Source organism: Monodon monoceros, unplaced genomic scaffold, assembly GCF_005190385.1.
Source record: "Monodon monoceros isolate NGI ecotype Baffin Bay Population unplaced genomic scaffold, NGI_Narwhal_1 Super_Scaffold_18, whole genome shotgun sequence".
NCBI classification, from domain to species: Eukaryota; Metazoa; Chordata; class Mammalia; order Artiodactyla; family Monodontidae; genus Monodon; species Monodon monoceros.
The window spans coordinates 150807078-150820587 of NW_021703774.1; the positions used below are offsets into that span (position 1 = coordinate 150807078).

Genomic DNA, 13510 nt, shown 5'->3' on the forward strand with positions numbered 1-13510 from the left:
GTTATATTTTAGATTCCACATATTAAGTGATATCATATGGTATTTGTCTTTCTCTTTCTGACTTCACTTAGTATGATAATCTCTAGTTGCATCCTATTTTTATTTTTTTAAGGAGCCTCCATACTGTTTTCCATAGTGGCTGTACCAATTTACATTCCCACCAACAGTGCACAGGGTTCCAATTTCTCCAGAGCCTCGTCAACACTTGTTATTTTCTGTTTGTTTGTTTTGTTTTGTCTGCTGTTGTTTGTTTGTTTGCTTTGGACCCTAGCGAGTGTGAGGTGGCGTCTCACTGTGGTTTTGACTTCCATTTCCCTGATGATCAGCGATATTGAGCATCTTCTCATGTGCTTATTGCCCATTTGCACATCTTCTTTGGAGAAATGTTTATTCAAGTCCTCTGCCCATTGGGTTATTTGTGGGTTTTTGTTGTTATTGTTGAGTTGTAGGAGTTCTTTTTATATCCTGGATATTAACCCTTTATCAGATATGTGGTTAGTAAATATATTCCCCCATTCCATAGGTTGCTTTTTCACTCTGTTGATTGTTTCCTTTACTGTACAGATGTTTTTAGTTTGATGTAGTGCCATTTGTCTATTTTCGCTTTTGTTGCCTGTGTTTTGGTGTCATATTCAAGAAATCATTGCCAAATCCAATATCATGAAGCTTTTCCTCTATATTTTCTTCAAGGAGTTTTATAGTTTCAGGTCTTACATTTAGGCCTGTAATTCATTTTGAGTTAATTTTTGTATGTGGTGAAGGTAAGGGCCCAAATTCATTCTTTTGCATGTGGATATTCAAACTCCCCAGCACTGGGGACTTCCCTGGTGGTCCAGTGGTTAAGACTCTGCGCTTCCAATGCAGGGGGCGTGGGTTCAATCCCTGGTTGGGGAACTAAGATCCACATGCTGCACAGCATGGCCAAAAAACAAAACAAAACAAAAATCAAATTCTCCAGCATCATTTGTTGAAGATACTTTCCTTTTCCCATTGTGTGGCCCTGACATCCTTGTAGAGGAGCATTTGACCATATATATGAGGGTTTACTTTTGGGCTGTCTGTTCTGTTCCATTGGTCTATGGTTCTGTTTTTATGCCAAGTACCATACTGTTTTGTTTACTGTAGGTTTGTAACATTTTGAAGTAAAAAAGTGTGAGCTTCCAGGTTTGCTTTTCTTTCTCAAGATCATTTTGACTGTTCATGGTCCTTTGAGATTCCATATGGATTTTAGAATTTTTTTTCTATTTTTGCAAAAAATGCTATTGGGATTTTGATAGGAATTGCACTGAATTTTTTTAGGTCACTTTCGGTAGTATGGACATTTTGACAGTATTAAATCTACACTCCATAAATATGGATGTCTTTTTTTTCTTTTAACACAGATTTTATTTATTTATTTATTTATGGCTGTGTTGGGTCTTAGCTGTGGCACGTGGGAACTTTTGTTGCAGTACACGGGCTTTTCATTGCGGTGTGCAGGCTTCTCTCTAGTTGTGGCACATGGGCTTCTCTCTAGCTGTGACGTGCAGACCCTGTAGTTGTGGCACGTGGGCTCCAGAGCATGTGGGCTCTGTAGTTGTGGCATGTGGGCTCAGTGGTTGCGGCGCGCAGGTTTAGTTGCCCCGCGGCATTTGTGATCTTATTTCTCCGAACAGGGATCGAACCCACGTCCCCTGCATTGGAAGGAAGATTCTTAACCACTGGACCACCAGGGAAGTCCCAATAAATATGGATGTCTTTCTGTCTATTTGTGTCTTCTTCAATTTCTTTCAGCAGTGTCTTGTAGTTTTCAGTGTGCAAGTCTGTTGCTTTTCTGGTTAAGTTAATTCCTAAATATTTTATCTTTTTTGATGCTATGGTAAGTGGGATTGTTTACTTAATTTCTGTTTCATATTGTTCATTGTTAGTGTGTAGAAATGCAAATGATTTTGTGATTTGATTTTGTATCCAGCAACTTTGCTATATTTGTTTATTTGTTCTAACGGTGTTTTCTGTGGAACCTGTGGGGTTTTCTACATATAAGATTATGTCATCCATGGAGAGAGATCATTTTACTTCCTCCTTTCCAATCTGGATGCCTTTTATTTCTTTTTCTTGCCTAATTGATCTGTCTAGGACTCCCAGTACTGTGTTGAATAGAAGTGGCAAGAGTAGGTATCCTTGTCTTGTTCCTGATCTTCAAGGGAAAACTTTCAGTTTTTCGCCATTGAGTATGATGTTAGCTGTGGGCTTTTCATATATGGCCTTTATTATGTTGAGGTAGTTTCCTTCTATCCCTAGTTTGTTGAGTATATTACCTCTTGCCCAGACTATTAGAATAGTTAAGTAGCTTGTCTTCCTGCCTTCTGTGCTCCCTAATGTCTCCAAACCGCAGAGAGTGTAGAAAGAGCCTGGGGGATTAGAACCAGCCACCATGAGGGAAGCTGGAGTATAGGGTGTGGGCAAGCAGCACGTGGCCTGATGCTTTCCCCCTAGAAGCCAGGGAAGCAGAGAGCTGTGGGGTGAGAGGGGCCTCCCTTCCCTCTAGTCCCGCAAAGTCGCTATCCCTCAAGCCCCGTGCCTCAGGAGCATCCTGTCCCCCACAGACCCTTTGGTCATGCTTCTGTGGCTCCAGTAGCCCCGCCCCTAATCCCCTCTTGTCCAGACTTTCCAGCCCCTGTCCCTGCCCCACAGTCAGATCTGGGTCCAGAACCTTGCATTACTTACTTTCAGCACCATGGGAGGAGGATGAGATCCGCAGGGACCGAGTGGAGCCCCAGAGTGTGTCCCTGTCATGGCGGGAGCCCATCCCCGCTGGAGCCCCTGGGGCCAATGGCACGGAGTATGAGATCAGATACTATGAGAAGGTGAGTCGGGGTCTGGGAGGGACCTGGGGCTGAATTCCTGGCTGTGATCTGCCCCCCTCACCCGCTGGCTTCCTTCTCTTCGTAAGCACCTCCCAGTAGAAGTCCTTCTTACTTTCTTTCTAAACATTTCCACAGGCCCCCTCAGGGGCCTCCCCAGCCGGGGTTTCCTCCTGTCCTCTCCTCAGCATGGACCCCACTGCTCTCCCTCTTTCCCCACGTCTCCGTTCGTCACTGGTCATCATGTCCATTTTCACCACTTCTGCCTAGTGTGTACAGTTGACAAGAAGCCTTCTCTGGGGGCTGATCCAGATTTTGTGTGGCGGAATCATGTACATACAATTTGCAATCCTTTTAAGAAAAAGAATGCAGAAATACATTGTTTCAAATTTTACAGAAAGGTACCACGGTGGGAGCACGCTAGGTCATGGGACCCCCGTGTTGGTAAACGTTTAGCAGTCAGCTCTGCAGAACAATGAACGTGTGCAATATTATTATAATTTTGCTGACGTGAGGAATGTGTAACCCATCATTTACAAATAAGAATAGAAAATATACAGCGATCCTTATTGTAAACTCCATATCGCCAGTTGGTTCTCATAGGATACTTCTTGCTGATTTTTGCTGACCTCATGTATCTGTTGTCATCTGTGGTTGCAGCTAAACCATGGTTTGACAAGTGGAGTTACATCCGGATCCACTGTCTCTTTTCCGCATAAGTTAATAAACTTATGAATTTAAGTTCAAACTGTTTGAATTTGACATGTAATCTGCCGTTAAACTGTTTCTCACCTTGGTGCCAATTGTATTCATTAAAGTGAAACCTTGCTTTCAACTTAGCACTACATGTGTCAGGACTTCACTCCCTCCTCAGTGACTCCAGGGAGTTCTTTGCTGAATCAGTCAAAGTTTTTGAATTCGAGAAGTCCGGAGAGCTGTGAGTTGAGAGAGAGAGACGGAGACAGAGAGAGAAAGAGAGTTGGGGGCTTTCAGCATAGAGATAGTAGCTGAAGCCAAGGGAGCAGAAGGGATGACCAAGGGAGTGGGGCATGAATGAGAAGAGAAGTCAGGGCAGAGCTCTGGGGATCCCTGGTGTCTAGGAGACCGCAGTGAAGATCACTGGGAAGGAGCTAGGCACGCAGCAGTTGCTCATTGAACTGACACTTGGGGATCACAGCATAGATACAGTCCCAGCACTGAGCTGGGTGGTTGCTTCCAGGCCCTTAGGGAGTTTGAAGTTGCTGGGAACAAAAACCCTTGAAAAGAGGAGCCAGTACCAAAGGGGCTGTGTTTGAAAGCCTTCAGGAATGTCTCATGGAGCCCGATGACCAGAAGTGTGGCTGGTGTCACGAGCTCCTCACGCCGACTTCTCTCTGTGCACCAGCTCCACCTCCTCTGCAGGGGCCTTGCTCCTAGCACCTGGCAGCTGCCGAGGCTGGCAGCCTTGCCCCTTTCCCCCTCCCTGCCCTGAGCCTGTCCCGTCTCATAGGTCATGCAGTCATTGCACTGTCTTTCGGTGGTTTGTTCAAATGCCCGGAAGGGAGATTCTGATTGGCCCAGCTTGGGTCAGAGTCTTCCCTGATTCCTGAATACCATGGCCCTAGAGCTGGGGCCACAGGTATAGGGGAGGTGCACCTCTGGGGGCTGTGAGTGTGGCAGGGGCTCTAATAAGGGCGTGTGGGCAGAGACAAAATAATGGTGGCATGTCCAGCAGGTACCATTATCAGATGTGTTGGGGGCAGGACGATGTAGAGCACAGAGCACGGGACCTGAAGGAATCGAGAAGGTGTCACCCCAACCCTTCTTTGATGTGAGCCTCACCTGTTAAAGGAGATAGGAATGCTGCTGTGAGGACTGTAGGAAGTTGGCTCCTATAGGGTCTAGCCCAGCAGCGGGCTGGGGGCCGTGGGAGAGCCTCTCTACCCCTCTGAGCCCGATTCCTTATCTGTGAATCCATGCCTTGCAGGACATTGTGAAAGTCCGATGCCAAGGGGAAGGAAAAGCTGTGTGATCTGACAAGGGCCGAGCAGGTGTCAGGCCCTTGTCTTCTTCTTTCCTCTGAGGGGTCAGGTGCAGCTCACCCTCTGGACTGCCAGGCCCTGATGCCCTTCATTCTAGCATCCCTTTGAAGGCCAGCATCTTCTCTAAAGTTTCTCTTACTTGGAGATGGGGCTGTTCTCAGCTACAAGTACCACCGAGTATGGGTGGGAGCTCGTGGTGGAGAAAGGGGCTGGTGATCCTATGGAAGAAAGCTGTGGGATCTCCCCAAGACAAGTGGAGTTATTCCACCAGCCCAGGTTCCTCCCTACTCCTTCCCCCCGACATTCTCCCAGGAGCGTGGGGCCAGCCCTGGGTCTGGGCCTCACTTCTCGGTCCCTCCCCAGGGTCAGAGTGAGCAGACTTACTCCACGGTGAAGACAGGGGAGCCTGCGGTCACCGTCACCAACCTCAAGCCGGCTACCCGCTACGTCTTTCAGATCCGGGCGGCTTCCCCGGGGCCCTCCTGGGAGACCCAGAGCTTCAACCCCAGCATTGAAGTGCAGACCCTGGGGGAGGGTAAGTGATGTGTCAAGTGAAGAGAAAACCCAGCCCGGGGCTGGAGCAGGGAGGCAAATTGGGGCGGGGCGGGGCGGTGGTGGTGCGTTATCTGTGCAATTAAGGGAACCTGTAGAACAGTTCAGTCACAACCTAATTAATGGATGAATTTGGTTGGACTTCCTGGCGGTTCAGTGGTTAAGACTTTGCGATTCTACTGCAGCGGGCACGGTGGAACTGGTGGGAGAACTAAGATCCCACATGCTGCTCAGTGTGGCCAAAAAAAAAAAAGAAGCATGAATTTGGAATCCAACAACTAGTGGCTTACATTGGGTACCTGTCCTGGAGGAACTCACAGGGGAGGGGCCCATGAACAACTATAACCCGGGTCTCAGCTGGTGTCTCCCTGCCTCCCAGAACCTCCCGTGTCTCGTGGAAACATCCTGTGCCCTCTCCAAGATTCTTCTCTTTTCTTGGGAGAAATTTTTGTCTCCTGGTCACTTCTTGCCCTTGACCGCTAAATTCTTGTTCCCATCCTGCTGCTTTGTCACTGCCATGATACAGACTCAAACGTGGGCCCCCGTCCCTCTTCCCACTAGGCCTTACAGTGTGAAGCAGAGGGGTGAGGCCCAGCTCACCCTCTGGACTGCCAGGCCCTGACATCTATCACCCTCGCATCCAACCCTCCCTGAGGGTTGGGGCACATGAAGGGAGTTGCACCTGCAGCGGTAAACAAAGCAAAACACCGGGAGAAGTGGTTAGGATTCGGTGCGTTCATTGCCAGGGCCTGGGTTCAATCCCTGGTCAGGGAACTAAGACCTCATGAGCTGCGTAGTGCGGCCAAAAACAAACAGAAAAACACCAGGAGAATTGTACACTTTCAATGGGTGAATCGTACGGTATGAGAATAATTTCTCAATAACGCTCTTATCAAAACAAAAGCTGAACATCAGATATTCCCAATCCTAACGCAGCTCCAGCTCTTCGGCATGGTATGGTGCTACCCGCTCCTCCCTTGGCTTCCCTCCCCTGGTTCCTCTTCTCCCCACCCCCCCCCAGTCCCCCCTCCTGATGCGTGCAGAGCATTTAGCGCTCTCTTTTGTTGTTCTCCTGCTTCTAACCCAGCCCTCAGGATCTCACCTCTATCTACCCGAGCAGCTCACGAAAGTATTTTCTCGGACAAAGGCAGTTCCCCCTAAGAAGCGTCCTGTCACCAGCTGTCTAGATAATAATTCTTTCCAACCTGCTACATGAGTCTAATCCAAGATAGGAAGAGTTCTGAGCCCAAAGGGAGGTGGAGATAAAATGTGGAGGGAGTTTGAGTTCTGGGAAAGGAAAACAGCACTTCTTGCTCGAACGCCTGTGTCTCTGCCAGACCTCGGCCAGGTGCTGGCAAGAGATTAGAGCTGTGTCTTGAAGGCTGGGGAACGTCTGAGTGTGTGGAGGTGGGCAGGGAAGGCATTTTGGATAGAGGAAGCCATCAGAACAAAGGCTCGCGGGTTTGGCTGGAGTGGGTGTGGCGGAGGGCGGGAGCTGGGAGCCGTAGCTGAAGAGGGCTGATGACTTCCCTTAATTTGGTGCTTCTTAGTTGGTAGATACACTGCTCAGCTTCCGGGCAGCCTCCTTTGCTGTGGCCCTGGCTGTGGGGAGTGGTTCCCCAATCTGCAGGGTACTTTTTCCAATGAGCTGTGACCCCAAATCAGGATCACGAGGAAGGAGCATGCTTCGCCGCTGTATTAGTTACCCGTCGCTGTGTAGCAAATTACCCCCAAAACTCAGCGGCCAGGAACAACAGATGTCTATTGTCTCATGGTCTCCTTGCGTCAGGAATATGGGCAAGGCTTAGCTGGGTGCCACCTGTCTCAGGTCTCTCAAAGGCTGCAATCAAGGTGTCCTCTGGGGCTGCGGTCATCTCCAGGCTTACCTGGGGCGGAGTGGGGAGCGGGTGTCTGCCCCCCTGCTCGGGCTCTTGCTGGCTGTCTGCGGGAGGCAGGCACATGCCTCCTGGGCTTCTCCAAGGGCTATTTATAACCCAGCAACTAGATTCTTCCAGAGACTGTGAGAGAGAGAGAGAGAGAGCGCAAGAAGGCACCCGAGACAGAAGCCAGTCTCTTGTAACCTAATCATGGAGGTGACATCCCATCACTTTTGTTGTATTCTGTTCATGAGAAGCAAGTGACTATGTTCCGCCCACACTCAAGGGGAAGGAACACCAGGAGGTGGCGAATCCAGGAGGGCCATCTCAGGGGCTGCAGACCACAACCACTTTTAGCTCCATCCTCAGTTTCCGCGTCCACATGGATACTTCATTTCAAACAGTCCTTGGTAACTCCACCGCCTGCTGCCACCAGCTGGACCCTGGACCCACTTCCCCACCTCTGAAAATGTGGGCTCTGAAATCTGCTCTTTGACCCTGACCTTGTTGGCCTCTTACTCTTCCTTCCTCTTCTATCCCTCTTCCTCACTTGCTCTGTGACGTCCTAATAGCACCTCTTGGGATCTGACCTCATCTCCCAGGCTCTCAGCCCCTCCTGTCCCCACAATCATCTCTCCCCAGTGAGCACAGATTCTCCCGGCAGAAACATGCCCCACCTCTGCCGGCCCTCATTCCCCGGACATCGTGCTGCACCTGCCCCGCTAGTCCCCAGGCTTGGCTGTCCTCCTCTGTCCCTCGCCAAGGCTGCCTGCAGAGTTGTATTTTTCTAATCTCAGTTTAGTCTTCAGGGCTGCGTAGCATTTTCCCCGTTCTTGACAGTTACCCCAAACTGTCACGTCTCTCAAACACCTCCCCTCTCTCCCCGCTCCCGAGCCAGCAGATCCCCTCACTCCTCTCCCTGTGGGCAGGAACTCTGTCTATCGCTTGAGCTCCCTGTTACCCTCGGGATATCCTGGCTCATACTCCTGGCCTAGCATTCAAGGACCTTCCGGTTCTGTCTCCTCCCCCAGCTCCCTTCACCCTCCTGCCCTCCAGCTTCATACCTTCATATCTTGCATCTGCATCTCTGCCTCCAGGCAGTCTGTTTTCCAGCCACATGGGATGACTTGCCGTTTTCCAGACCCAGCAGGTGCATCTAAGCATCAACAACCCTTTCAATCTTCCAGGTCCAGTGCAGATGACGCCTTTTCTGCAAACCTTCCTCGCTGGCTTTAGGAAGAAATTATCATGCTTCTGCTCAGCTCTGCTCATGTCTCTGTTTTTTTTCATTCTACAGTTAAGATTTTTCATTTCTGTCTCCCGCACTGGTCGGTACACCCCTCCAGAGCTGGGATTTTGGCTCATCCATTGCTATCTCCCCAGAACTAGTGCCAGCCTGGCACACATTGGATGGATGGATGGATGGATGGATGGGGCTGAGAGCCTGGCTCTTCCCCTGGGGAAATAGTTCAAAGCAGAGGCTTTAGGAATCAGGTTCGAATCTTAGGAGGTTCACTGTTAGCTGTGTGACCTTGGGCAAATTACACAACTTTTCTCAGTGTCAGTTTCCTCAGCTATAAAATGGAAACAGTAACACCTTACTGGCTTGGATCACTTAGTCTTGAATGGAGCAAGTGTGCATTAAATGTTAACTCATCATTATTGCTGGTGACAGTTCTGGATGGGGGCTGGGGAGCTTGGATGAGAGGCCATCCCCCTGCAGAGCTACCTTCATTGTGCATCGGAAAGGCAAAAAGGGAGTCCTGGGCCTGCCCATCTGGATGCCTGCTCCTCCCTCTCAGAGCTGGGCTGCAGTGGAAGTGCCTTGCCCTGGGAAAGGAGGAAGCTCCACGTGCCACTGTGACTGGTGGGGCTGCCTTGGTCCCTTGCCGCCGGGAGGCCGGGCCGAGTGTGGAGGTGCTGTGGGAATCCTGCTGTGGCGTGAGGACAGGAGTCTGTCCTGGAGCTTCCCCGGGAGCCTGGTCCTCTGCCTCTCTCAACCTCGTGGTTTCCCTCCCAGCTGCCTCGGGGTCCAAGGACCAGAGCCCCGCGGTCGTCGTCACCATTGTGACCATCTCAGCCCTCCTCGTCCTGGGCTCTGTGATGAGCGTGCTGGCCATTTGGAGGAGGTAGGTGGCTGGTCCCGGCCTGGATGATGCCTGATGGGCCATGTCCCTGCGCACATTCACACGTGCTCACAGGCACCCATGTCTGTATCTGCATTTGCACCTGTGCGGATGTGCACGGGCGAGCACACCGCTGTGTAGATACAGGCGTGGCTGGTGTGGTCCTGGCCCTCCTCCCACCGTCCTGACCCCCTGCTCCTGCAGTCGGCAGCGTGGCAGCCAGCACGGCAGCTAGCTCAGCCGCTCTGGGATGAAGGGGATTTAGCTCCTTAACTCATTAAATGTCAGAAGGCATCGCTGAGGATGGAATCAAGCTCCAGCTGCTTCGGTGTGATTAGGATCCTCCTGAGGCACTCAGAGGCCCCCAGCCCCTGCCCGAAAGGGATCTGGAGGCCCTTCAACACAGGCAAAAGGAAGAAAGGCAGAAATTGTGTGTGTGTGTGTGTGTGTGTGTGTGTGTGTGTGTGTGTGTGTGCGCGCGCGCGCACCCGCGCCTGCGTGCAGGGAGAACAGGGAGGGGAACTCATAAACCAGAAACCCCCAACCCCCAGCAGAAGAAGCTGGCAGAGTGGGCAGAGAAAGGGGATGGGAGGAGGGGCAAAGATGTGGAGCTTGGGTCTGGCTCAGGAAAGATTCCGGCCCTTTGGCATGCAGCAGAAATCTCATGGCATATAGATCACCCTTCTCCCCAGGGCCACAGTCTGCCACATGCAGAGGCACCCGGGTGGGTTCCAGGCTGGGGCTGAGGTCAGCAGACTGGAGGGGCTGGAAAGTCTGCATGTGACAGGCTGGAGTGGGGGGAGCACAGGAGAGGAATGGGCTGGCCCGGGAGCCACACATCAGCATCCTGGAACCGCCTGCAGGCTGGAGGGACCTTGAGCTTTCACTTGGCTCCGAGGGGACTGTTTGCTTGGTCTTGAATAAGGTGCTGAAAGTGACTGGGGAGGAGAGAGTCTGGGAGCCAGCTCTGCCCGGGGCCAGGTGAGTCAGGAAGGCAGGACAGGAGTGGAATCTCCTTCCTCACAGAGCTTAAAGGTCCTTATATGAGACCTGTTGGAAAAGCGGGAATGGACAGGAGCTGAGAGCATCTTGTCCTGGCTGTGAGCTCAGGGTCTCTGGGAGGCTGTGAGCTCAGGGTCTCTGGGAGGCAGAAGGAGGAAAGGGGAGAGAGGTGAGCAAGGAGGGCCTCTTCAGGCAGACTCTACAGAACAGGGGCAGCTGCCCAGCAGCTCCTTGGAGACAGATGCACCAGAGCAGGCAGAGTAAGCCAGGGGTGGATTTCAAAACCTGCTCAGAATCAAACGGCACCAAAATGAGGATCTGCCTGGTCTAGCGCTGATGTGCAGAGAGGCACTCATCTCCAGCACGTGTGTCCCAGCTTTGCAGACGGTAACACCTCCCTCAGCCATCTCCTCCTCTCGCAGTGTCTGCGGTATCCGCTCTGTGCGGTGGGCTCCTTACCTCCACTTTCCCTCCCCAGTCCATCTTGCGTCACCCAGTGGGAGCTTCTCATTTTCTCTGCCACCACTCCTCCAGCCCCTCAGCCTTGCCCCCTTCATCCCTCGTTACCTCTCCCAGGTGTTCCCCTCATTCACGGAAGTCCTGTTCCTGTGCTGGATGACTTCAGTAGCCATTGGAGGACCTGCCCCACCCCTCGGCCTCTGGGTTCTTTGAGTCCCTTGTTTCCGCGGACCTTCTTTCCTGTTCCATCTCAGCTGCCCTCTCCCATCTCCTGACGTGGACCTGGCCATCACCCCAAACACTGACACCAGTTCTGCTTTTGCCCTGCAGACTCCCCGTCCTTGCAGCTCGCTCCCTCAGCCATGTCTGCTGCACCTGCCCTTTAACAGCAACTTTAACCCCTCAACTTCTCGCCCCCAAGTCTACACACCTGCCTATCTCTGCATCCATCCTCCCCCTCCCCCTCCTTTTGCTCTAGAGGAGGTGCCATTCTCCCGGCCAGGATCTTCTACCTGTGACCATACTTCCTACCATCTCAGGAGCCCATTACTATTGATAATGTCCACTTCTGCCCCACGATAGCTAACACTTATTTAGTGCTTAGTAAGCTCTTGGCACCAGTGTGATCAGGCACGGATGTCTTTATCCTGATTTTATTAAAGAGAAAACCCAGCCACCTGGTCCCACAGACAGAGAGTGGACCACCTAGGGAGCCGGTCGTCAGATTCCAGAGCCCATGCTGGCGACCGCCATTGTGACCACTCCAGACTACAGGACAGCCTCCTCTTTCCCACTGGTATCGAAACGTGGTCATCTCTCTCCAGTCTCCCCTAACCCCTCCTCCTAGAGCCTTCACGTGACCTCGTTCCTCTGCTCCACTTTTTCTTTCCTTGCTTCCTGTGATATCGCCCGCCACCTTCCCCCACCCCCGCCCCCGATTTCCCTTCTGTTTCCCTCCAGTTTCTCTGGTGGTTCTTTCATGATCTCCTCCATGGCATCCTTCTCCTCTACCCAATTTTTAAATGGTGGGGATCCTCAGACTTGTTCCCTGTCCCACTTCTCAGGCTCCCTCCTCTCCCTGGGCAATACCCCCAGCTCCAGAACTTCTATCTCCAGAGCACACCTCTCTGCCAAACTCCAGACACACACATAGCTAACTCCCTGCTCATTGATTGTCCCTGCTTTTACCAGAGGCCCTGCAAACTCAAATGTCTAAATGAGAACTCCCAATCTCAGTAACTGGTACACTCCACACCCTGCTGGGCAAGCTGGAACCCGAGTTGTTCCAACCTTCCCCCTCTCCCTTTCTGCCTTCCAGCTATCTCCAAGCCCTGTGGCCCTGTCACCTAAATGTGACTTGAGTTCTCTTACTTTTCTCCGAGTCCATGGTCACCACATAGCCTGAGCCACTGCCATCTCCTGCGGGGACACAGCAGCAGCTGGGGTGATCTTCCTAAAATGCAAATTGAACCTTGGCTCAAAACCCCCCAGGGGGTTCTGGGGCCTCTCCTCTGCCCCCAGAATAAAACCAAAGTCTTTATTTGGGCCTGCAAGGCCCTGCCTCAGGGGGCCCCAGATGCCAGCCTGTGGCTTTGTTGATCATGATGCAGTCCTTTGGTCCATGGCTGCCTCTGTCTCAGGAAGCCATCCTTGACGGCCCCGGCCACGTCAGATTCATCTGTTAGGTGTTCCCCACGGCGCACCACCCTTCTTTGCTTGGACCTGTGAGTGGGCTTGTGGTTCCTTCTCAATGTTTGTTTTCTTGACTAGACACAAGGTCTGCCTGTTTTGTTCAGCTGTAGGCAGGGGAGCAGCTTGGGCTTGAAGTCAGGGCATGGATTTGGGTGCCTCTGGAGTTGCAAGAATACACTGTGTCTCAAAGTGAAAATAACTAGGAATGCGGAGGCGGGTGAGGGGTTAGGTCTGGGGCTAGGATTGTATGTGTGATGTGGGGAGAAGCTTTCAGACCAGCAGGACAAGAAGGCCCCTCCCCTGGGGCACAGACCTTATCCTTTTGGAGGAACAGAGAGGTGCCGCCCTGGGTGCTGGTGAGATGGGAAGGGATGGGACAGCCTGGCTCAAAGGATGACTACGGACCCCCCGACCCCCAACCCCCTACCCCAGGACCTGCAGCTATGGCAAAGGAGGTCGGGATGCCCATGATGAGGAGGAGCTGTATTTCCACTGTGAGTTGTCTGGGCCTGACGCGGGGCGGGGCGGGGCGGGCACCCCCCTACCTTACCCCTCAATCCTCTTCCTTGCTGCCATTGCATAACCCCCACTCCTCCAGTCGTGGAGGCCCCTTATCCCACGCCCCTCTCTTTCCCTGCGTTCCCAGTCAAAGTCCCAACTCGCCGCACATTCGTGGATCCCCAGAGCTGTGGGGACCCGCTGCTGGCTGTTCATCTGTTTGCCAAGGAGCTGGATGCGAAAAGCGTCACGCTGGAGAGGAGCCTTGGAACAGGCAAGCTAGGCACCCCGGAAGCCTTGTCCGTTGGGAAGCCCCGCCTCCGCCCCCTCCCAGCCGTCTCTAGAAGCCCCTCCTCCATCCCACCCTGTCTCTATCCTGTAAGCCTGCCTCCACCCCAAGTCCCGCCCCCATTTCTGGAGGCCCCGCCTCTACCCAGTCC

General features: G+C 52.3%; 1 protein-coding gene across 2 annotated transcripts in view; it reads left to right on the forward strand.

Moving 5' to 3' along the window:
* EPHA10 (EPH receptor A10) overlaps positions 1-13510 on the forward strand; it is a 42356-nt gene that overhangs the window by 22135 nt on the left and 6711 nt on the right. For both annotated transcript variants that reach the window (XM_029230077.1, XM_029230076.1), the window contains exons 6-10: positions 2713-2846; positions 5228-5399; positions 9314-9422; positions 13005-13066; positions 13219-13344. In XM_029230077.1, coding sequence (XP_029085910.1) covers positions 2713-2846; positions 5228-5399; positions 9314-9422; positions 13005-13066; positions 13219-13344 — 603 coding nt within the window. The remainder of the gene's footprint in view (positions 1-2712; positions 2847-5227; positions 5400-9313; positions 9423-13004; positions 13067-13218; positions 13345-13510) is intronic.